Source organism: Miscanthus floridulus, chromosome 16 (genome assembly GCF_019320115.1).
Source record: "Miscanthus floridulus cultivar M001 chromosome 16, ASM1932011v1, whole genome shotgun sequence".
NCBI classification, from domain to species: domain Eukaryota; kingdom Viridiplantae; phylum Streptophyta; class Magnoliopsida; order Poales; family Poaceae; genus Miscanthus; species Miscanthus floridulus.
In genome coordinates this window covers 16,064,266-16,091,122 of record NC_089595.1, presented here as the reverse complement: position 1 = coordinate 16,091,122, position 26,857 = coordinate 16,064,266, and the positions used below count along the sequence as shown (strand labels likewise).

The window sequence follows — 26,857 nt, the reverse complement described above, 5'->3', positions numbered from 1 at the left end:
CTCATCCTTTCTGTCCGTGCGATACCGCATCACGCGCTCCACTCCATCCCCCCCTGCCACCAGCCCCACACGCCCGCAGCCTCCCTCCACGCTCGCGACCCCCTCCGTGCCGATCCATCTTCCTTCCAGATCGGCATCACGATGGCGGCGGGGTGATACGGTGCTGCGGCCCCCTGTGGGAGACGCCCACCCAGAAGACGCTCACCACCTGTGGCTTTGTAAAAAGGAAGGGGGCGTTCTCCACTCGCAATCCCATGGTGCGCCGCCCTCACTCCTCCGTCCCTCTCCATAGCCCATCGCACACGCCCTCGCCACCGTCGCCGCCGATGCCGCACCACCCCCGCTCGACCCTCGTCGCGGACTCCGACGTCGCCCACCCCACGCCCAACCGTCGTTGGATCTGAGGATGCCCCCACGCCCGACGCCGGCCGGATCCCAACGGGAACGTGACGACGCCTCCAAGACTGCGCAACCATTCGGTGTCCTCCGATTGGCGCCCTACGACTCCAATAAACTGCTCAACATGGCCACGATTTTCAGCACCGGCAACCACATCAATGCACCTCCAGCGCTGGTACGTCTCCCACTCGGTCTCTCATCTGCAGTGCGTAGCTCCAGGATCTGATCAGGTTTGTGTTTCTCGCACCCAGTTCCACATAATTTTGTAGCTTCAGTACAAGTGTTCATGGTGCACCGCCACCGCCACCGCCCCCTTCGGCTGCCGCTCTGATTCACCCGGCCCCTGCTCCGCCCGCCCGGTCGGCTGGCCAGGACCGTGTGCTGCCCTCACCCAACAAGTTGCTGGACGTCGCGATCATGGCCTCGCCCGATTGGCTGGTTCTTGGCTAATGGCGGTGGCGCTCTCTTGGCTCCTGCTCGGCTGCGTCTGTGTGCTGGGGTACCCTGACCCAGACCTGGTACGGGGAGGGGGGTACTGGGGCAGCCGTCCGTGGCTTTCCTGCAGTTCGCTGACTATGTGGACGAGGACGAGGGCGCCAGGAGGAGTACCTCACCGAAGCTGAGGACGCTGCCAAGTCCAAGCCATCCCTGCTCAACGTAGGTTCGATCCATTATTACTCACCTGAGTCACCCCTCTTGATGAATATTAAAAAAATGTGATATCATACTCTTCCTGTTTGTTACTCAGTGCTAGCAGGATAGTAGTAGTTGTGGTCAAAGGCTGTCACCTGTTATTGATGTTAATTTCCGTATTGTTTGATTTTCATTTCACTGCATGCTAGAACAGAGGAATTTCGCTGGAGGTTTCGTTAGTTACTGAAAGAAATTCATTTATTTCAAACGTTTCACATTACAATTCGTTTTGTAACAGATGGTAGTACTGTCATAGTTTCGGTTCACTCACTAATCTTCTTGAAAATTTTCTGTATTGCATTTGGTATTGTGTAGAGAACTTTCCCAACCATGCTATCTTCTTCGGTGTTTCTTGTTTAATTCGGATAGCTATCATCCCTAATGCCCATATTGGTGGAAGCAGCATAAGTTTCCTCATACATTTTTCTTTTGCTATTCTGAGAAGTCCCAATTTTTTTCCATCTTTTCATTTTGCATGGAGTATATATTTCAACATGGCAAATAATGTGCACCCCAAACCTTACTTGTGGATAATGTTGTGTAGTATATTACCAACCAATGCCTGCGATTGGGAAAAAACCTTAAATTTTCAACAAATAATTGAAGAATACAGTAGCATCTATCCTTAGAGACTCTTACCTGTCCCAAATGTTACGGCTGACCATATGCATGCCTAACTATGGCGAGATGCTTTATCCATGATAGTACTACATTTGCGCTGCATAGACAGTGTTTTAGACACAACTTTTTTGAATTATGCTGTACAATTTGGCTGAAATTTGTTTGTTATATAATATATACCTCTTTTTTCCCTAGCGCTTTGAACATTGCCTCTTGAAGTTGAGCGGTTGAGGTAGATCTTCCTAGCTAGCTCAGTTGTGCTGCTGCGCGATGCCATTAACATCGATATGGATAATCAGTTGGCTGGCAAATATAAGCATTTTCTATTTGTCTGTGGCCATTTGTGCTTCCATCAGAAGCGTTGAATTTTTTGATTGCATACAAGGATTGATTTTTTGGTTTTAGAATGCACATATATATCCCTAATAGCCATCGCTCTTGTGTAGTTTGGTTTAGCAGTGTCTGATGCAATTAAATCATGGATGGATACAGTTTTGCACTGTCCATCTCTAATTGAATGGACTCTGCATGCGATCGATTTTTGTCATTGCTCTATTAGAATTGATTGCCTCACATCCAAGAAAATGAGCTACATTCTCATATTAGTAATTCATGGGAGTTACAACATATGCAGTTTTATTTTCCTTGCTTTGTTTGTTATCTCACAGGGATCAACCTAATATGATCAATCCTTTTTGTTAATGCTCTAACCAATTATTTTATAAAGGAGATGTGTATTGCCCCAGTTCCATATATCTAAAAAAGAAATATGTAGTTTTTTGGTAACCGAGCTGAGGAATATTCATATGGTGATATGATCTGGCCCTCCGGTGGAGGCAATACACTTGTGTGGCCATTCCTGCCAAGTTCACTTTTGCAAGCTGCGGCTATCAGTAAGAGGAGCAGATCAGCCCTTGTTTCCCCCTTCTTTTCTGCACTAACGCTCTCTTCATTTTATGTTACTTAATATTTTTATTGTATTATACTGCAGGGCACATCATTTTCAGTAAGACAAACATATATCGAGCACAGGCAGATGTCAAAATCTTTAGTTTTGTAGAAAGATGAGTTAATATTTTAGGAAACTTTGTATTATGAGATATGTTGTATCATTAATAATCGACAACTGTTTGGATTGGTAAATGCTTTGGCATCCCATTGTGAAGTATCTTTCCTTTTGATCAATCCAGTTATGCAAGAGAAGTGAAATCGGTGTGTTTTCAAGTGAATGTTATCAATTGTCAACAACTGAGTGAGACTCGATGGAGGAGCAAAGTGGCTGCGGCTGGCGCTTGTTATATTTGGCAAGGCAAAGTAATGCATTAGTTTCAGTGGGACAATTGTTCTTTCTGGTAGGATGGACTTACTATATATTGATCAATGTTTGGTCCTATTCCTGGCGTGTTATTTATTTAATCAAAGCTGCTGGTGTTTTCAACCTCGACATAGATTGTCGGTAGGATTTCTTTGATCACGCTAATCTGTTGAAACGGAAGTACGAAACCAATGTATGATGTTATTTTACATTAGCTAACCCAGCCAAATATATAATTTCATAAATATTTTCGGTTCCCGTCGTATCACAGAAAGGTCTATATAGTAGAGTTTGTGAGTCTGCGGTGCTATGCTCTTAGTAACTGTTAATTTTCTAAACTTTGCTTTTTTGGATTAAATGTCAGTTTAATGTCTTATTGTACTGTTATCTTAACGTGCGATCCGTGTGTTTTTAGTACAAAAGTTTAGTTGTCCCGTAGCAATACACGGGCGAGCTACCTAGTTATTTATAAAGCTTGTATTAATCTAAACAAGTAGACACGGTGTAATTAGCTAACGCACACGCTCATGCACACGTGTACAAAAGTATGGACAAGCATGACAATATTAGGCCCACAATAATAATCACTACTACAAAAAAAAGTTCAGAGGCAGTAAAAAATGAACTACAGAGGATGACAGTGGTACCAATGGCCTTCGGCCTGGGGCCATTGTCAATCAAAGATTAATAGAGGCAGATTCCTTTGCCACCTCTGCAAATGTTTTTTTTTTGAAATAAAAAGCCTAGCGAGCCCATAGACAAGGCCCAATGAGCCCATCGAACTTGCGCTGGCCGTAGGGCCCTCCGCCACTACCTATGAGCACACTGCTGCCACCGTGTGGTATATGTGCCACATCTACTCTAGGAACACCGTCAATCTACGCAGGAGTCCTCGAGATGCCATGGAGGCTAGCGTTGTTGATTGCTAGGCATTTGGATATGCACAGGATCCGCTCTGCTCTCAGACAAACCTTGGCAATGGCGGCGATGGGGTGCTCACTGGATCCCTGAGAAAAGGGGCCAAGTTCGCCGCTTTGGACCCGTCCAACCTTGTCATTGCAGCTCGTCGAATCCTAGGGCTAGGAAGTTCAATAAGGGCGGTGAGCTCATCATGGGCACTGCTACTTTATTAGGGCAACGCCACTATCACTTGAGATCTTGCTGAGAGACACGTTGGTACCACCGCCGTTGGGGCCAAGGGATGCTGCGGCCCCCTCACGCCACCGTGTTGTTGATCGCCCTTGCTGTCCCATAGCACTAGCCTTGAAAGATCCGCCGCGCCACTGCCCAATTCGCAACGCCTGTGGCTAGATCTGCCACACCACTAGGGATGAAAACGGATCGGATACGGACGGATATCACTGATATTACATTTGTTTTTATATTTCTGTCCGGATTCGGATTCGAATACAGATTGTGTCAACCATGTCGGATATGATATGATTTAATATCGACATCATAAATATGCGATTTGAGTATTCGGATACGGATACGGTGTCGGATGTTGAATACCCGAACTCGGATATGGACAGATCTGAACTCCTCTAAACAGATTCAGTCTCGAATACGGTCGGAAAATATCCATACCATTGGAGGCTCTCAGCATGAGGGTGTGGTGGATCTGAACCCTACACGCCACCACCCGATCCACCACACCCTCAGCATGATCCACCATTGGAGGGGCCTTTTGAGAGCCCATCTCGAATGGCAGGCTGCCCACGAGAAAGAGCACGTGGAAGGGGCTAGCTGGCTTGTGCTCGTGGTGGGCTGGGGGCGGCAGTGAAAGAGCCAATTCGGAGAGAGAGAGTCATGAGTGGACGGCTTCTTCCAGGCGTTGCAGGTACAACTTGATCAATAGCTAGGGTTTCTCTCAGGATTATTGAGGTATTCTACGGAACCTCTTCTTTATTGTGCTGCTAGCTGCACACCTGGGGAACCTCTCCTAGGTTGGTTCTAGTGCCCTTGATCAAGGCAAAGCCAATTTGGTGTTGTTTATAACACAATAATTCACCAAGTGCTTCCCCCAATTGTCTTATCATCAACCCAATGCAACATAGGCAGCACAATAAGTAGTAAGCATTCGACGGTCTCAGTCAGCATCAATTCTGTTGACAAAAGGATACATTATATTGAGACAATTCAGTGGATATATATCATCTATCGTTTGGACCAGAGAACAAATACATACATTTGGAAATGTTTATATATATATATATATATATATATATATATATATATATATATATATATATATATATATATATATATATATATATAGGCAGCATATAATGAAGTAATAAGCACTGGACAAGTCGACAGTGCCAGTCCGCATCAACTTGCTATTGACAACAGAATTAAAAAAAAAACTTGAGACAATTAGGTGGATAGAATCAACACACATTATGGATTTCAGTCTTCCGTGCTTACCAGTATATTGCCCGTGCTAACGCTTCGGTGACATCTAGGGTAACTCATATTAAACATTAATTCATCAAACATGGTAAGCAACCTATTATTACGAATTTAAAAAATATGGTAAATCTAAATCAATCTATTATACTTGATCGATGGTTATTGTCAGCCTTTTGCTACAGCCATTTTCTGGTCTTAGAAGTGGCATGTTGGTAGCATTCCCTTTCATAAATTCAAAAACTGAATTTAGCACAATACAAGAATGGAAGTAGTATCATAAAAACTGAATCCTCAGTATCAAGATTTTTTTTAAAAGGCATGCAAACAATCATGAAGGAACCTAATCGCAAACCAAAAATCACAGACCAAAAAAAACATGAAGGAACCTAATTACAAGAATGGAAGTACTATCATAAAAAATGAATCCACAGTATCATGATTTTTTTAAAAGGCATGCAAACAATCATGAAAGAACTAATCGCAAAAAAAAAATCATGAAGGAATCTAAGCCAGCAAACAAAGGAAATTAGCTAAACATGCAATCATTTTACTCGAGAGAGTACCTTAACAGAAGGCAACAACTTGTTGTTCGTAACCTCTCAGAAACAAGTCTAAGCATCTCCAAAATTTTCAAATATCCAGAACTCAAATAATTACTATCTAAATAGATCTATGGAAAGCTAACCTAATTTGCTCTCCAAAATTTTCATATATGCACTCAAATCAACAAAGAAAAGAGACCAACTCACCATGCTTTGCTTCTTAATCGCTGGACCAGGGCACCTATGTCTCATTCACCAAGACAATAACAAACATTTGTCCAGGTGAATTGTGAATTTCTATCTATTGGATAGGCTATGAGTGTGTGTTTGTTGACTGGTCAGCTACTGTTGCTTATTATGCTAAAAAAACTTCTGTTGCTTATTGAAATAGGCATATACTTTCAGTCAAATGCATGTCAAAATTTTCATGGAATATTATGGCTGCTGCTATATTAGTTCATTGGAACTTAGAAATTGTATTATCTGCCAACTTAGAGATAAAAATCAAAGGCTTAACCAACGCTAGAGAATGTTCAGTAATCCAGACAGGAAATAGGCCACACCATTCTAGTTTATTGTTTTGCCCAACTTTATATAAGGAATTACAATCAACAAGAATGCCCCTTGCAATAAGAATGTTTGTTATCCATCTTACAAATATGTGATACCTGAAGGTCTTCTGGTGTCAAAATGGCAACTGTGCTCATACAGAGCTCCAAGAAAACAGCCTATAAATGCATGAAGCACTAAGTAGTGAAAAAAAAGATTAGCATCATTACCCACCTTGTATGTTTTTGCGACAAGCTAGATTGATGCCAGTGCTTAAGGAATACAAAGTGTCATCAAGATCTGAAAATGAAATACGAAAAACATCATTATTTGATTGTACCACAAGACGAAGAAATAAACGCAGCAACAAATTTCTCTGGATTTTTAAGAGTAGGGAACACACCAAACAACAAGCACTCATTAGTTTGGTCTTTCAAGAATATAGCCTCCATTATCAACCTTCAAAATCTGCTCCTTTGGTACACCAACCTTCATAAAAGAACAAATATAGAATCTATCACTCATACTGCAAAGCTACTGCTTATATATAATAAAAAAGGGAACAAATATCTTTCTCAGGTCCAGCATCTCCAGTGTTACAAAATATAGCCATTGCATCTCCAGAACAGAGTATGCATGCTTTGACAGTTAAAGATGATTAATGAATCAGAAGATTATCTACTCCTGCTTCTACTACAGTTCACTATTATTGTTGCTCCCTCCCTCCTTCCCTCACTCCCCTCTAATTGTGCGCGACGCTCTTGTACTCCTAGCCTAGGTTGGCAGTGAAATATGGTTGAAGACATTTATAAACTTTAGATTTAGATAGCTGACCTCATTGTGCCAGATGTCGAATGCTTCATTGTCATCTTCAAAAAACACTAATCCACAACCTTTCTATAGGTAATCCGTACCTAAATAAGACAGAATGAAAAATATATACTCAAACCTTGTAAAATCAAACAACTAAATACAGATGGGTAAATACAATTCGAGTCTGAAAGTCATGACTCTATTGATCTGGTCATACAGCGAGTACGTCCTCTTGCTCACACCCGCATCCCAAAATAAAAACACTTTCAGTATAGATAACCTTTTAGACATGACTGAAGTTGCAGAACAAATCAATCAGCAGAAAGGTAAGTACATCTACACACAGCAATGAGAATCACATGTATTATAAATTTAGTGTGCCTGCATTTCTTTTCAACGAATGACATTTCTTCGATATTGATAAGGCACTATCATAACTATAGTAAATTTTAACAACCAGACCCAAAAGGGTCCTTGACCAGGACATAGAACCAATCTCTCAAATTGTACAAAGGATGCAGTTGTTAGATTAATATATTGTACATGATACTTGTATCTATCATGGTCAGAAGAGTTATTCATAACAAAAAAATAGAGAAAATATTAGTGGCACAAGAGCAGGCTGTACCGTCGTAGTAGGGGACATGGTCAGAAGAGTTTATTGGCACTCATTCCTTTTCTGACTAACGACACTCATGTCGTCATGAGTTTGTAAGGCAAATCAGCAATAAACAAATAGGCATTTGATGAACATAGTGTAATATTGTCGTGCGTTTAGTTGCTTGTTTCTCTAGAAGCAAAGCTAATTAACTGGATGTATTCAGAGATATGACCAACAAAAAAAATAGAGATAGAAATTGAGTCACCATGTTATAATATAACTACTATCTCAGTGTTTTGCAACATACATCTAGAAAACATGAATAACCATGTAAAATGGCAACCAGCCCATTAGCTTCTTCAACAAAAATAGTGAAGCATTGAAACAACCAGAGATGTCGAGTAACAATGAACCTCGACAAGATGAAATTCATTCATAGGATAAGTAGCCATGAACCCCGACAATTATTGGCAGACAATATAAGGCAATGGTTTAGGGAGGCGAGGTTATTGAGAGTTTTCTGCTTTTGTTTCGATTAACCATAGTCAATTTGGATAAAAAGTATCCAGTTTATTCTAATATAAATTATTTTACTAAAATATTGCAACAAATTAATGGAAATGGACATGCCAGAGGCTTACCTGACATCGATCCATTCATATATCCATGAACTGACATCCATTATGAAGGGGAAAGCAACTCACCACAGTAGGCATAACACAAGGATACACACTTGTAAATGGATCAGATGTGAACACAAATAACCAAATAGCTAGTTAGGGTTCAAGTGCTCAGATTCGCACCATAGCAGGAAGGGAATAGGAAGGTGAGCTCACCCTGGTGATGCTCATAACGACAAGGGTGAGGAAGGGTGAGCCAGCACGATGGCCAGGGGCATCGCTGGCGCTCGACCAGCCAAGGTGGTAGGGCGTTGATGGCCCGGCGCAGCCGGCAACAGGTGACCAAAGCCAGGGGGACCGCGCCGCCAACCACGGAGCCTGGCAGGGGACCGCAAGGCCAACCACGGCCGTGACTGCGACTCCAGCCGCCGGGGGCCAGCCACGTCGCTGGGCGGTTGCGACCTCGCGGCGGGGGTTGAGGACGGTGCTCTCAGCGCGACCTCGCCGTGGTCGGGGGCGGCGCTAGGCGGCTGGGAAGCAGTGGTGGCAGAGGGAGGAGGAGGCACCACAACGGGGGCAAGGGTGGCAGCGGCAGTGTTCTAGACGGACGGAGCCTGTGCGAGGAAGAGAAGCATCGGGAGGCTGTTTTTTTAATTGATAGGCCACTGCTAGGAATCGAACCGCGGCGGGTGCAGGCGTTTCGTGAGGCGGAGGGCGCGCTGGGTGAGGCTGCGTGCGTTGAAGTGCGAGGAGGGCGCGGGGGTGAGAAGCCTGTCATCACACGTAGAATTGTGGCCATCGAATTTGGTTTAGGTGTTTTATTAACCCTTGATTTTAATGGAGATGAATTTCTGTGTGCATTTTTCTGGGTGCATAATGGTTGGAGGCTCTCAGCGGAGGACGTTTTCCTGGGGGGACCTAGTATAATTTTAATTGGTCCATTATAGTAGAGATGTGATGTGATATGCATGGGTCATCTTACAAGCAAACCGCTAGACTGGTTTACATAAATACATGCACACACATGCAGTCCTGCTGCTGCATATTCTATAAAGCAAAGTATAAAGCATCATATGGCAAGATAGAGGTAGGACATGAAGAAGGATCACCCTGCTAAGTAGTATATTTAGTAGCTACTACTAGTAAATACATACATATCCATCGCTAAGGTAGAGGCTAATTCAATCTCCTGCCAAGCAAGCAGATGTGGCAATCCTGAAAGGGAAGCCTACACCATAACAAACTTTATTTAGTATTAGGGCATCCATGCATCAGGGTGTGTACGTACCTACGCACTGTGGTGAGCTCTGACATATCATGCCATGACTCGGTCCCCTGGCCCGGCCGGCACTGAAACTTTTGCTACCTCACCCATCATCATGCTTGCTATATATATATATATATATATATATATATATATATATATATATATATATATATATATATATATATATATATAGGGAGAGGCTATTCAGTAGTCGGCTACAAAATAAGTTATTCTGTAGCCACCTCCATTTACTATAATTTTATATACTAATTTACCATAATGTCAATACATATTTACGATAGTTGGGTTACTATAACACATGAAAATATTTACCATAATGTTATATTAAACCACTTAGTAAGGAGTTACTATAATCTCGTAAATTAACATAGTAATTATCATAACTCAAAGTGGCTACAGAATAAGTTATTCTGTAGCCAGCTACAGGATAGTAGTTCTATATATATATATATATATATATATATATATATATATATATATATATATATATATATATATATATATATATATATATATATATATATATAGAACTACTATCCTGTAGCTGGCTGCAGAATAACTTATTCTGTAGCCACTTTGAGTTACGATAATTACTATGTTAATTTACGAGATTTACAGTAACTCCTTACTAAGTGGTTTACTATAACGTTATGGTAAATATTCCCATGTGTTATAGTAACCCAACTATCGTAAATATGTATTGACATTATGGTAAATTAGTATATAAAATTATGGTAAATAGAGGTGGCTACAGAATAACTTATTTTGTAGCCGGCTGCTGAATAACCTCTCCCTATATATATATATATATATATATATATATATATATATATATATATATATATATATATATATATATATATAGGGAGAGGTTATTCAGCAGCCGGCTACAAAATAAGTTATTCTGTAGCCACCTCTATTTACCATAATTTTATATACTAATTTACCATAATGTCAATACATATTTACGATAGTTGGGTTACTATAACACATGAAAATATTTACCATAATGTTATATTAAACCACTTAGTAAGGAGTTACTATAATCTCGTAAATTAACATAGTAATTATCATAACTCAAAGTGGCTACAGAATAAGTTATTCTGTAGCCAGCTACAGGATAGTAGTTCTATATATATATATATATATATATATATATATATATATATATATATATATATATATATATATATATATATATATATATATATATATATATATATATAGAACTACTATCCTGTAGCTGGCTGCAGAATAACTTATTCTGTAGCCACTTTGAGTTACGATAATTACTATGTTAATTTACGAGATTTACAGTAACTCCTTACTAAGTGGTTTACTATAACGTTATGGTAAATATTCCCATGTGTTATAGTAACCCAACTATCGTAAATATGTATTGACATTATGGTAAATTAGTATATAAAATTATGGTAAATAGAGGTGGCTACAGAATAACTTATTTTGTAGCCGGCTGCTGAATAACCTCTCCCTATATATATATATATATATATATATATATATATATATATATATATATATATATATATATATATATACTTGTTAGTATTTGCCCTGGTGGTGAGCGTACTGCTTAAACTTGCCCTGGTGTTCGTGCGTGTACTTGCCATGGCCGTAACCACCACCGTCATAGCCGCCGCCACGGTATACGCCATATCTGCCGTCACCATATCCGTCGTGATGCTTGTGGTATGCTCCATAAGTAGCATAAGCTCTGGGGGAGGTGCTGGCACTGGCCACCTCATGTGCGCCTCGCCATAGCCGCCCCCATGATGACCATGTGTAGGACCCAACACGGTACCTTGGTATGGTGGTGGGTAGTCCCGCCCATGTGTAGGAGGAGGATAATAGCCACCGCCGCCACCACCACCATAGTAGGCACCACCCTCACTATCCCAACCCGGGTGAGGGTGGCCATACCCATACGACGGCGGCTGTTTTTGAGGAGGGTCGACTGCAGATGGAGGAGGCTTGCCGCCCTCACGCTTGGGACTCGCTTTCGGCATGTCCTCTGCCTCTTTACAGATATAGATATAGATGATAATGTCTCCATTGGATGACTAGGATTACTGCACATAGAGAATAAGGGTGAGGAAAGAGAGAGTATGCTAGCTTGTATTTCCTCCGTTCTAAATTATAAATCGTTCTGTCTTTTCTAAAAAATAGATTTTACTACACATCTGGATATACATTATATCTAGATATATAAAAACCATATATCTAGAAAAGCTAAAATGACATGATTTAAAACCTCGTCTGTAGCTGGCATACATCCCAAGCTTTCACCGCTATGCCTATGCATCCAGTCCCGTCATCACAATTTACCACACACCACACATGTCATGTCCTCGTCACTCGAGCCTGTTCATGGCGTGTCTTACATAGTTACATGTATAGACGTGCGGCTCATCTTCTACCTTTCCTAAACTCACAATAGATGCACACAATATCTATCTGTTTAAGTTGAATTAATTTTTGATATAGGATTTATCTTTTATTACACTAGCATTTATTATGGGCCTTGAAATTTGTTTGATTTAAAGTTAGACCAAGCTTAATTAAATGTAACAAAATAGTTAGCTAATTATTGGTATGAGTACTGCATAACAACAAATTGTACATCTTACTACAACACACCTATAAGCTAGTGGTTAGTATTCCCTCCATATTCTTTTCATAACACACACACACACACACACACACACACGTATCAAGATTTAATTCCTAAAATATTTGATCAATAATTTGGCTAATAATTTTAAACTATTATATATATAAGTTTTATACCATTATATTTGTTGTGATTAAATGAACTATCCAACTACCATAAATTTATAAACACAAAAAAATCTCCACACCTAAAAAACGGTAACATCATCATCTACCCGGTGATACCAAGTCTCGATCCGTCACGCGTCCATGTCTGATACGAATAATCCCCCACTTGGAGCTCACGTGTCCGTGTCTTACCCGGTTTCGATGCGAAGAGTAGATCCACATGTCCACGTCCGATATAAAGTTCTTGGAGCTCACGCGTCCACGTTCGATTATTGAGATTTAATCTAAAAATCATAGCCCTGGTGCAACGTACGAACATATATCTAGTATAATATAAAATTAATAAATGATCAAAGTGTAATTTATATGATTTTGTCATGTCAAGCTGTGCCCTAGAAAACAAAGTGTAATTTGCGTGCAATGGACGGAGCCTCACAGCCTTAGACAAGTGTAAAGATTCCACCTCGCTATGATTGGATAGGCTAGAATATAATCTCGAAGAAACGACCGAATACGAATAGAGCATCAAGAGGACCTGGCCCGGGAAACGTAAGAACCACCTCGAGCTCGGAATAGCCACCGTGAAAACAAACCACACGAGCAAGCATCATTCCCGTCCCAAAGAGGCAAAGCCACCTGAGATTCATATCCACCGCCACTTCTCGATCGGTGACCTCCGGCTAAGTGCGAACTTGTGATTGAGTCACGCTGACGGAGGCAACGTTAAAGTTAAACAACAAATATGTAGTGGCCTACTATGCCTATCAAACAGCAATTTTAAAAGATACTCCCTCCGTCCCTTTTTCAGAGTCGTTCCAGCTTTGAACCTGGTGCATCGAAGATGCTTTGGACCTGGATGCTGCCTGTGTCTATGTGCATGTAAGAGACAGTGAATGAAGACAGTTTACAGCCGTGCCGGAACGACTCTGAAAACGGGACAGAGGGAGTACAGCACTAAGGCCCTGTTTGGCATCTTGGTAATATTTTTCAGCTGTAAACAAGTTCCAGATGTATTTTCTAGTGGACAACAACACCACCGCAATTTTATGTCGGCTGTAAAATGTTGTTTGGGTATTCAGATTTGACAACAATACACTAGACGAGTAGAAAACGAATGATGATCAGAGAACAATATAGAAGAACACAAGCTATAGCTGTAGCCGAAGATCATGAGCATGACACCAATCTGAATCGCTGATGAAGCACTTGCTTGCTTGCCTTGTTCCTCACACAATCACAAAGTTCAAACAAAGCGCTTGCCCCACGGCGCTGTCACTGGTTCTCCGGAGAGTAGCAGGCAATCTGATGAAGTATTTGCGACGATGCGTGGCTGCTGCGAAAGACAGAAGCGCGAAGGGCGGCTGCACAAGTCATGCAGCGGCGCGATTGCACCCGGCGACTGCGAAAGGCGACGGGGCACGACGGGGTGCAGGGCGGCGGTGTCGAAAGGCGACGGGTCACGACGGTGTGCGGCTGCCGCGCAAGGCGGTGGCACAGACGGCGGCCGCAAGGTCTGCAGCTACTCCGATTAGCATGTCATGTCGTCTCCAGCGCTGCACCTAGACCTCGAGTCGTTCAATCGTGCGAATCGACACTCGCGAAAGAGGTCTCGACGGCGGCTGCACAAGCTGGCAGCACACAGGACGGCAATGGTGCATGATGGCGGCGGCGGCGCGAAGGGCCACAACGGCGCACGATGGCAGCATGGAGGGCGGCAACATCAGGGTAGGAGGAGGACGTGGGCTGCGGCGCCGGGGAAGGAGTTTTCTGTTGCTAATGCAGTCAGGGCCACCCGCCGCCGCGGAGGAAGCAGAGTGGACGAGAGAAGCCCCGATAGTGCTCGTATTTTTTTCCGGAAGATTATTTTTATTCGGTGGTTTTTGCTCAAACCAAGTGTAAAATAATTGTACTAGCCTACCATCCAAACAATAAATTTGAAATTGGACTGAACAATAAATTTCAAATTGGACTGGAAAAACTTTAGGGCCTTTAATTTTAAAGGGTTTTAGACTAAATACCGGGCTTCCAAACAGGCCTTAAGGGTAAGTCGTATTTTACTTCTAAAAAGTTAACAGTCGATGGGTTTTACTGCTCCGGGATTCTTCTCCACATTGGTTTTCAAGAGACGTGGTAGCAAGAAGTTAAATTCTAAAATTTCTCACAAAAACCAAAGGCATCTAGCCATCGATATATTTTATTTTCTAAAAAAATACTCATCTCTATCGACCAAAAACTTAACCGAGGCGGGCATAAATGATTAACCAAGGTAGGCATTGCAACCGCCTCGGTCGAAAGGTCATAGTAAATAAATTTTTTCAGAGACGGTTCAAATGTCCGCCTCGGTAAATAAAAAAAAACAAAAAAGAGAAATCCATGGACAAGCCCGTCGAGCCTATCCACGGCTATAGGATCCACGCGTGCGCGCCGCCGCTCGTCGGGACAGCCCTCCACCAGATCCGCCGTCGGGAGAGGGCCCACCGCCAGATCTGGACCCCAGAAGCCGATGTCGCTGGATCTGGCCCAAAGGAGGAGGTGGCGCCGCCCACCAAGATCGGCGCCGCCAGTAGCCACCATCGCCTGGCCCGCTCGTTGATGCTGCTGCTCCGCCCGCGCCTGCGAGACTATGCCACGCGTGCCCGTGCGATGCTGTGCCAGCTGCGACACCCGAGCCTGAGAGGGAGAGGGAGAGGGAGGCCCACGACCGAGAAGGAGAAGGAGAGGGGGAGAGGGAGGGGGAGGGGGCTGATCGGGGATGGGGAGGCGACCGGTGCCACCACCTATCGGGAGAGGGAGATGGGAGATGAGTGGGAGCCGGTTAGAGAGTGAGGAGAGGAAAACCTTAAGTTACGTTTTTATATCTGAACGCGCCTATTGGTCCTCGTTTGGGCTTGTTGGGCCTCGGCCTTTTTTCTAAGGTAGGCCATTTAGAAAGTCCGCCTTCGTAAATGGAGGCATTTCTGTAGGCGCCGCCGTTAATAGATTTTAGGAGGCGGTTATTTTTTAACTGCCTCCGTAAATCGATTTTACGAGACGGTTAATTATGACTGCTTCGGTTAAAAAAAAACGATCGCCTCTGTTAATCTCATGCATTAACCGAGGCGGTTAGATTTTGTAAACGCCTTGGTTAATAAAAGGGCACTACCTCGCAAAATCATTTGTGTAGTAGTGATTATAAAGATTCTCTAAAGTAGCCCCTGAAATCTTACCTAAATTCCACACCTCTACCATTATATATAAAACATAACCCTTGTCTATGCCAAATAAAATTATCTGCCTATGATATTATGAAAATTAATCCAAAGTATAATTACTAGATTGCATCTAAATTCACCATCAATAATATTCCTTAAGAAGAACTAAAGCAACACCATTCATGCTATTATGGAAAATAATCTAGCATAGCATATTAAATCTATATAATTACACATATATGTCATTCTCAAAAATAACTTAAACTAAACTACATTTTCATCTAAATCACTGTCACACTCGGTTTTCAGAGACGAAAAAACTAATCACTAACTATATATATGTGTACACAAGATGTCCATACGACACATATAGTGGTAAAAATAGAAAATATAAAACAATGCTTAACTAATTAAGTAGCTTGAGCATTTACACTAAGACATATACCATGACATAAGACAACAAAACCGATTACTAATTTTCTTTTATCCACCATTATTCTCCACAACGATTGACTAGAGGAGTGCTAGCCTAGTATTCATTAGGGATCTCCTTAGAAAAACTTATAAGATATCTAACATCTGGTACCCATCCATGATTTCGTTAAAATATAGCAAGTGTGAGTACCATCGTACTTATTAACAAGCATAACATGAGTCTATGCAAGGCTCAAAAGGCTTAACATGGCTATACTAGAATAACTATTTTTAGTTGATCATATTGTATTTATTAACCCTAAGTTACTAGGTCACCCTTAGAGCTCCCATATGAATAAAAGTAATCAACATCAATATTACACATATATAACCAAAACCGTCCATGGCAACTGTGTAATAAAATAGAATCTACGCCGCTCATAAACAAGAATACGATTGAAAAAAAATCGACCCGCGAAGAGTAAGACAGGCCCCGGGCATTGTGCTTAAGAAGAAGATCTTCTCACGTAGGTTGAGAAAACCCCCGAACCTCTGCCCCACCTATACACAGTGGCACCGCGCTCCCGAGAGACTGGGCTGGCCTTAGACCTGTGCTTTGACGTGGGACAGACGTGGGGATTTTTTTCAACGCACAGATAAACTGCGCCTTATCCGGCCAACAAATCCTCCCCGAGGGGGTTCGAACTCTGGCTGGCAGGGTGCAAAGCGCATAGCCAGACCAACTGGTCTAGCGTTCACTTGCACCAAGAATGCGATTGATATATCAATTTTAACTAACTTTGCATAGTGTCTATAACTTTAACCAGGAATCATGATATGCAATTGCCAATGCAAGGACCCGTCGATACATCTGACACTTTCAAAGTGAGGAGGCAGTCATCACTACGAAGCTTGTCATCACTAGCCGTGATAATAATCAAGGTTATCACCGTCGGTTCGTAATCGGTGGTGATAAACATCAAATACCGCACTACTACGAAAAATTTAATGGAGGCGGTCATTTTTTATTTTTGGAGGCGGGCATTGCAACCACCACCAACCAAAGGTCATGGTAAATACAAATTAACGGAGGCAGTTGCTTTGCCCGCCTCTGTAAATAAAATAAACAAAAAAGAAAAAGAAAAAGCCCACACGGGCCTAGATCTGGGCTGCACGAGCTTGAATCTGGGCCTTACGTCGCCATTGTTGATCCGCTCGCCCTGATCCGCCGCCCCAGCTCCAACTGTTGCCCCACCGCAACCCCCGAGATCCAGGCCCTGGGGGCACCGCCAAGAGGATGGAGTCGGGCAGGGAGGGGGCTAGATCCACCATCGACGAGGAGGATGGGGCCCGATCTACCACTGGCGAGGAGGAGGGGGCTAGATCCTCAGTCGGCGAGGAGGAGGGGGCCAGATCCGTCACTGGTGAGGAGGAGGGGGCCAGATCCACTGCCGGATAGGAGGAGGGGGCCAGATCCACGGTCGGTGAGGAGGGGGCCAGATCCACCGCCGGCTAGGAGGAGGGGGCCAGATCCACGGTCGGTGAGGAGGGGACAAGATCCACCGCCGGCGAGGATGAACGGGGCCAGATCCGTCGCTGGTGAGGAGGAGGGGTCCAGATCCGCCGCTGGTGAGGAGGAGGAGGCCAGATTCGCCGCCGCTGCCAGTGAAGACAAGGAGGAGGAGCCGCCGACTCTAGGCCCTGACTGCCATCTCCGCCACCACCGAAACCTCCCCGGAGCTGAAGAGGCAAGCAGCGCACACGAGCGACGTCGCAAGGAGCACCGTGCAGATGGCGAAGCCACAGGCGGTAGAGGAGCTTGAGGTGTCACTGGCCATGGCTCGCACAACACATATGTGGGAGGAGGAGGGGAGGAGTGCATGTGAGTGGGAGAGAAGGGACCGCTCTGCCGAGGGAGGGAGGGAGGGAGAGAGGTGGCACCGCTCGTCTGAGGGAGAGAAAGAGACAGAGGCACCACTTGGCTAAGGAGGGAGAGGAAAAGGAAGAGATATCGCAGTGCTGAACCCTAAGTTCATGTGTATATATATATATATATATATATATATATATATATATATATATATATATATATATATATATATATATATATATATATATATATATATATATATATATATATGAAGACGGCTATCGGGCCTCGCTTGGTCCTATTGGGCCTCGGCATATTCGGAGGCAGGCTTTATAGTGTGCCCACCCCCGAAAATGGATTTATGGAAGCGGGCACCTTAAAACGACCGCCTCCAGAAATAGGCCATTTTTGAGGCAGTTGTCTTAAGTGCCCGCCTCCATAAATCCATTTTTGGTGGTGGGCATTTCTTGACCGCCTCCGTAAATAAAAATGATCGCCTCCGTTAATCGCCCAACATTTTTCGAGGCGGTTGGATTTTTTGACCGCCTCGGTTAATAAAAGGGCATCGTCTTGCAAAATCATTTGTGTAGTAGTGCCGCTGGTGCGGCACACGATCTGACGTGATGATTTTCCATAGGTATCAGTGATGAAGCTTTCATCACCACGTGGTCCGGTGTACAATCCGCCGGTGATAAAGAGGATGGAAAAATGGGTTTTCTTCCAAGAGGTATTCACTGCTAGATCATAGTAGATGCAAGGTAAGTTGCCGAACAAACCGGCGATGGAAAACGTGATGACTGTCAAAGCCGGATTATTCGCCAAGCTGGCAGTGATAATAGTTTTCACCGTCGTCTCAAACTGCCACTGCTCCCGCTATACCTTTAAACCGGCAGTGAAACTTTTTGCCTCTGCCAGTTTGTTAGTGAGTGACATAATGATCGAAAAACCGGTAGTGAAAACTGTTTTCATCGTCGGCTTGGAACATGATCCGTCGATGATAACCATCACGGTTTAAATCTTCGGATCATTCGCTGATCTGGCAGTCAAAACAGTTTTGACCACCGTTTTTACGCCACGCCGCGCCCCATCAGTCTTTGAACCAGTTGTGAAAACCAATAACCGGCGGTTTTGGACAAACTGGTGATGAAAACCGTGCTGTAAAAATTAGATTTGGAGTAGTGCGGCAGATCCAGTGGCCTGCACGGGTATGACCAGACATACCTAGGCCCAGCCCAACAAGAATACAAGTATTATGTAAAAAAAAAAAAAAATCCGTACCTGGCCTCCTCTACCCGCTTTTCGCTCTCTCTCGGTGGACGCTCCCTAGCACGCAGCCTCGCTCCGGCGCTCTCCTACCGGCCTGCCTCCCGGCGCTCCCCGACGGCTCGGCGGCCCCAGCCGGCCAACCCCCGCCCCCAGACCCGGCCGCACCATCCCGGTCCCAGGCAGCGCCCCTGCTCCCAGCACAACCGCTCCTTCCCCTTCCCCGGTATCCCGGCCAGGCCGCCCCAGCATGGATCCGCCCCTGCTGGTGAAGTGGTGAGCAGTGCAGCTTGTTCCATGTTCCCATCTGGCTTTCCCCTCCGTTCTCTTCCTCTTTGTAAGTTCTTCCCAAATCCCTATCCCTAACTTTTGTATATGTGATCTAATTTGTTAGCTAGTTGTTAGATTTTTCCTTCATTTAGTTCAATTGTTGTAGATTCTCGAAAAAAAAAATGTCGCTTGTAGATGTATGCAGTAGGTATTAGGATGTATTGGTTGATTACATTATATCTATGCATCATGCGACATTGCGATTTGGTTGTAGGATTTGTAATTTTATATGGTATTTAAGCTTTTATCTACGTATTTCAAACTATTAGGATGTTGTTTGAACTATTTGTATTGTAATTTAAGACTTAGTATGCTATTTGGCGTTTGTATACCGAATTATGGGACAATTTATGGTACTTTATTGAATTGCTAAATGGTTTTTACTGGATGTGAAAGTTTCAATCCGGCAATACACCTAATACCCTATGAAAAAAATCCTAGATCTGCCACTGCCACGACATACCGCTGTGATTCGAAAAACTTAACCTGAAATAACCCATCCCAACACAAGTATTTATAAATTATACGTACCCACCATTATTATTATTATTATGAAAATATTAACCCAAAACATCATAATACATACTCGTTTGCATGCTTAGATACTTTTTTTGCGATTATTACACAATACAACTCAGATACTCACACCACAAATACATAGATTTAGACGTGGAACGATGGAATGAATCGAAAAGTCTTAATGTGCGTGCACCAAGAGATACAAATAGATTTAGACAGGGATTAAGGCATACCGATAGAGGAAGGAGAGATAGTGTTGATGTCGGAAGTGATCCGAATCACATACCAGCAGGGCCTTGGACGTCCGGGCCGCTACGGACCGAAGAACGCAGCAAGTAAGTCACTCTTTCATGGTGAGGAACGGAGAGGATTACAAGCAAACCTCCAAATGATAACTAACATGCTTGCGTGATGAAGAACCGGCTAGTTTTCAGGCAAACTAGCAAAGAAACCGTTGAAACTCTCGCCCGGGAGGGACCCCGTCAGGGCAAGGACATCGGCAGGTTGCCCTAGGTCGGCCGGCGAGCCTAGGGCGTCATCCTTGGTCGTCGGATCAAGCGATGAACAGCATGGGGAACGAAGAGAGAGTAAAAGGGTTGGAGTAGAGGTAGTAGATTGATTTGTTTGATGATTGGATAGATGGGAACTCAATCGGCCATGATCCTCTCATATATATAGAGGGGGTGGTCTTATCCCAGTAAGAAACCTCTCCAAGACTTATTTTCTAAGTTTCCCACGAGTTTAGAATAGTTCAGATCGGAATCCAAAAGGCCAGATCTGAACTGGGCTTTTTATTAGGTCTGTCGGGACTTCCGACATTTGTCGGAACTCCTGATGTGGGGATAACCCCGGGCACCCGAGGAGGTTTTTTCAGGCTTCCCGGTCGACTGAACTTCTGACTTGGGTCGGAACTTGCCGACAACGGAGCATCTTCCGGGGGCATAACTCATTCATCCGGACTACGAATTAGACATTTCATATATGTTTTTTTTACCATCTCGACAAGAGGAACGCATTGGTGAAGTCCGTTTAACATTTGACAACTTCACAAAATGAACAATTTTGGTTTGTCAACAGATAGATTAAGCACGGTGTGCTGTAGTGCTGTGCCATGGAGGAGGGAGATTAGCTACGTAGCTATTTATAGGCGACGAGTCCGGCAACCGGGTCCCCATTCCCATGCAATCCTAGAAAAAGTCAGGTGCAATCGACAGGGTCGGACGCGGCAAACCCTAGACAAAAGTGCGCAAGGAATTCACGTTGAAATGGATGGACTGTATAGAATATGATACGGCGACGACGAGGAGGAGGACGCCGACCACGTCCGGATACGAATACAGCATCAAGACCTGCACTGGCCACCGGTAAACGGAAGACGTGTATGTACACACCTCGACCTTGGAACAGATAGACCATGTGTGTGTGAACAAACCACGCATCATATTATTCCATGCATCCTAAGAAGCAAACTCCAAATTAATGGGATTCATATATCTTATTATTTCGCAGCATCTCGCGCGGTGACCCACCATATTACTTGGAACGTAGAGAACGCTTTAAATTAGAAATTAGATATAAGTAGACACTAGTACAGAAACGGGTTGTACTCCCGGTTCTCAACCCCCTTCAGTCCCGGTTTTGGAACCAGGAGCACGAATCCGGGACTAAAGGGCCCCTCCTTTAGTCCCGGTTGGTAATACCAACCGGGGCTAAAGAGGCCTCTCGGCCTGGCCACGTGGGTCGGCCCTTTGGTCCCGGTTGGTATTACCAACCGGGACTAAAGGTTTTTTTTCTTTTTTCTTTTTTTGTTTCTATTTTCAATTGATGAATCGTTTTGGTTTTCGAATAGGTTTTCGAATACGCATTCTACGCTGCTAATAATATACGTATTCTACACGTTTATAATGTTCGAACATTTTGTACAAACTAAAGTATGAAACTAACGTATATATTACATGCATATACATATATTGTACGTTATTTTATGTACATATAATATGTATGTATATATATATATATATTTCAAATAAATCTTGCATTGTATATTCTATATTATCCTTGGGATAACAAATTCACTCCATCTGGTTTGGCTTCCATGTTTCGTTCACATCATTGTAGAACTCGCCTTCGGGGTTTAGGACCTGGTCATTAAGAAATCCTGCTATGGTCTCTTGAATTGCTTTCAGTTGGTCACGTCGTATGACTTTTTTCTTCAACCATAGAGTCTTCAATAAAAGTTAAAGAAAAAGTATTAATATATATATATATATATATATATATATATATATATATATATGTGTGTGTGTGTGTGTGTTGGTCACGTGATTACTTATATATATGAGCAATAAAAGAAATTGTGAATATATGAATATATTTATATAACGTACTTTGAGGTTCTCTTCAGGAGTTCTTTTTGAGTACGCCATGATGAACTCGCAAACATAGTATCCGCAATAGTTGTTCCCCTGTTCTTGCCTCAGAACCCACTTTTACGAGAAAAAAGATCCGGTGAATTGAAAGCATGCATGGTGTTAATTGAATTATATATATATAAATGTAGCTAGTACTTACTTTGTGTGCGATTACATCCAGTGGCGCTTTGCAATGTTTCATGTGGTGTTCCTCAATGAAACTTTTCCAAAAACTGCGTCCAATAAAATAAAAAATTAATTTGGCCTTTAATAATTGTTGCAGTTAAGAGATCAGGGTATACATAGTTGCTAGAGAGACCAAATTACCCTTGGATAATATCTATCATGTCTTGGTACTCTGTTTGCTCTTTTCTTAACGAGTGTAAGATGCTCAATCGACTATTGGCCATATCGATGACCATCAATATCCAGTGATTGCTGCATATGTTTTTATATACAAATATGATCGACACTAACTAGAGTCAACATATATATATATATATATATATATATATATATATATATATATATATATATATATATATATATATATCTATATATATATATATATATATATATATGGGAGATAGCTTAGCTAGTAAGCAAATAATTGAACAAATATCCATATAATCGACATTAATTATTTAACACTCACTTGAAGTTGTAGGGGAAGACTATGTCCTTGTTTTGTTGGTTCACTAAGAACCTCATGAGATTTTTCTCGAGTTTAGCTTTCCATTGAGGGGGGATCAGGGTGTTTGAATACGATATTTGGATCAATGAAACCAACATCATTATCCTTTCTCTTTCTGAGTTCTGTCATCTCATATCTGCACATATAAAAATATAATGTGAGGATATATAATTTATATATATACATGTAGCTTTATATATATACACTTTAATAGTAGAAAATAATCACACTTACAGACAATAGCAGCTAATGAGACTTTTGTCGAGAGAGTCCAGGTGGCATAGTTGGTGTAATTCTAAAAACTCGACATATATAACGTCATCGCCACGGAAGTAATGTTGGTTTCTAACTCTGACAGAAATAAAGTTCTCTCCCCGTTCACACGCCGCCATGTACCACTTGTTTAGCAGGTATATTTGCGTACCTAGTTCACCTAAGGCCTTAGGGTTGTATAGACTCTTTCCATGTTCAAATTTCTTCCAAGGATCCACTTTCGGAGCAGATGGTCCTTCAGCGAGCACTTGGGCAAGGTCCAAACCGGTATCCTCGTAAAACCGAACCATTTCCTCAAAATCGATGTCCGGTAAGTCTAAGTTTGAACCATATTCGTTACGAATGACAAGAGGGGGATTGATTGTTGCGATTGTTGTCTGAGTTGTGCAACACCTTTCCCTACTCTAGTCTTTTTCTATGCCGCCTCAAATGACTTGGTGAGAGAGCGGTCGTAATCCGATTTTGGCTGGGTCTTTTGAGATTCCCGCTTTTTCTAGTCCACCTTCTTTCTTAGAAGATCTGGAGCTAGGTAGAAGTACGGTTTCTTCGGGTTCTCCCTCGCTTCTCGTTGCTTGCTTACTTTTTCGAAGAAACTTTTCACATCTTTTTGTACTGCATCCTTTAATTCCTTTTCACTTTTCTCGTAAGACCGTTTTTGGGGAATAACTAGATTAGAGGAGGCTTTCTTCTTTGCCGGCTGGTGGGCCAACGGCTTTATTTGCGGGGCGGACCTCTTAGAAGCTGGCTGCTTCTTGATCATCAAGGGAGGCGGGGCAGCCGTTTGAGACCTCCTTGGAGGCGTTGGCGACCTCCTTGGAGGTGGCGGCAGTGGAGACCTCCTTGGAGACGTTGGAGACCTCCTTGGAGGTGGCGGCGGTGGCGGCGTTGCATAATCAATGCCCGGAGCACTATGATGATATGGAGATTGAATAATTGGACTTAGGTTGGTAGAGGCCCTGCTGTGTGATTACAAAAAGAATAATTAGGTATAAGAAATTGTTATTATTAATCATGCATGTCAATAGAAAATTTGTGAAAAAATTGTTTCATTTACTTTTGTCTGCACCTATTGTCTGGCAGTTGAGGAAGCGGAGGTGGACTAGAGACCTCGGGAATAATGATGTAGCGCTTGTGCCATAGTATGAATGTCTTCTATGCTTCTCCTAGAGTTTTCTCCCCATCACCTCTGGAATGTCAAAAGCCAGATCACTAAAACATTTGTTAACTCTATCCACTGAGACGCTAACATATCCAGGTGGTATTATTGCCCCATGGATTCTTGGTGTCTTGGTAGGATCTGAAGGAGAAAAAACACCGAGAGCCACCATGATTGTGGCATTCTCTTTTGGAATATGTAGCTCACATAATGTAAACAGTGCAGTGATGTCATTCACGGGGAAACGTAGCATTGCGTCATCTTGATTTGGCAACTCCGTGAAAGCGTAGCTGCTTTTCAACTGATCAGGGGGGCTAATATTAATGTTGATTCCTGGATCTGATGTCTGCCTTTGGGCACTCATTACTATTTGCACTTATTTTATGATTTCATCCTACATTCTAGCTTGCATGTCTTTTTCGCGCTCCTGTGCTTGAAGCAACGCCTCCCGTGACTCATGAACCAATTCCTCCAACCTACTGATCCGTGCTGTATCCTCATCCTTTCTTCTCTTCCGGCTTCTGTAGGTATCTCTGTCGTCAGGGAAACCATACTCCCAAGAAATGTTCCGTCCTAAACCTCTCATTCAGCCACTGTGTTAAGCGGTCCCGAAGGCATACGTCAGTTCATCCTTCTCTCTATTAGGCCTGAACGCACCAATAGCTTTAGCTTGTAGAGCATAAGAAAATCTTTGTGTTGCTCTTTCGAGTTTTGTGCCATGAACCAGCTTCTCGGTCTCTAGGTCCAGTCTTCCCCCATGAGCGAAAAACCAATTCTTCGCGCGTTTGGGCCAATTGAGTGATTCTGGTGTGATACCCTTGGCAAGAATGTCCACTTCCATTTTTTCCCACTTGGGAATGGCAGTCACGTAGCCACCTGATCCCATGTCATGGTTGTATACCTTCTGTCGGGCATTGTCTTGGTTCCTTCTCACCCGTTCCTCACCCTCTTCCGATGTCTTGTACTGTACAAAATCATTCCAGTAGGGCCTCAACTTCATAAAATATTGAAGGATATCATCCCAAATTAAATTCTTATCAAGATCAGAGACAAAACTAACATAAGGCTCGCTGATCTTTTGCTTCCATTCACGGGCACTGATCGGAAGTTTGTCCCTTACAAGGCACCCACAATATTGCACAAATTTCCTTACATGTGGACCAAGTGGTTCACCTGTCTCGAAATTGAATTCCGATATTATGTAGCGCCCCTCCAATGGCTTTTTCGGGCCTTGAATATTTTTGCTTTTCGCCATTGTGGTCGTCGATCTAGAGGACTACGTATAAAAAAGAATAAATAAATATCATGTGTACACATAATAGATGATAGATATTCAAATATATATATAATATTCAAATATATATAAATATATATACCTCGCCAGTATTTTCTTGCACAATATTTTCTTGGTTATCTTCAAGAGCCAGGTATTGACTCCCGTCATCTACATCCTGCTGGTCACCATCGGCAAATTGAGTGCCGGTGTTGATAATATCCATCATTTCTTCATCCATATTGTCTCTCGAGGCAGCCATCTAGCTTTTACACCACTAGATATATCTATAAAAAATAAAAACTATATCTATCAAATATCCATCAAATTCTAGCTCAAAAACATGTTTAAATAAATAACCATCCATACTAGTTGACCTTGCTTTCATGAAAAAATTAATTCTAAAAAATAAAAGGCATGATTTCTAAGTATTTCATTTCATGGAAAAATTAATTCTAAGTGACCTGCTCGACAAAATTGAGAAAAAACACACGCTCTCATGACCTCACACATCTTCTAAGATCACGTAAGCTTCCGTACTAGTTGACCTTGCTTACGTGATCATCTCGGCGGGCATTTCTCCACCGGACGGCACCGTACTTGGCCATGGAAGAGCTCCGATTCTACGAGGAAGAGAACATGGTCTTCCACGACCATTGCCACTCTCCCTCGTAGAATTAAAGCTCCTCCTTGACGTCCGTTACCGCTCGGCAGAGAACATGCTAGCCGAGATGAACACGGTCCGCAAGTTCAACTAGTACGGATTTTCTACAATTTTCTAACTAGTCCGCGCCAAGGAGGCGGAGGTATG

At 42.7% G+C, this 26,857-nt stretch overlaps 1 protein-coding gene across 1 annotated transcript; it reads right to left on the bottom strand.

Moving 5' to 3' along the window:
• Window positions 1-17,644: 17,644 nt before the first annotated feature.
• Window positions 17,645-19,697, bottom strand: LOC136510329 (dirigent protein 10-like). The gene is made up of 2 exons (XM_066504819.1): window positions 19,484-19,697; window positions 17,645-17,997 (listed from the first exon to the last, which is right to left on the bottom strand). The coding sequence occupies exons 1-2, from the start codon at window positions 19,695-19,697 to the stop codon at window positions 17,645-17,647; spliced, it is 567 nt and encodes a 188-aa protein (XP_066360916.1).
• Between the last annotated feature and the right edge of the window lie 7,160 nt (window positions 19,698-26,857).

Bases quoted from the DNA above. Each gene is read 5' to 3' on its own strand.
- LOC136510329 (XM_066504819.1), bottom strand. From the start codon at position 19,697: ATGGGAACATGGAACAAGCTGCACTGCTCACCACTTCACCAGCAGGGG. The intron at 17,998-19,483 runs GTAGGAGAGCGC...TTGCCTCTTCAG, and splicing joins GAGCGCCGGGAGGCAGGCCG to CTCCGGGGAGGTTTCGGTGG.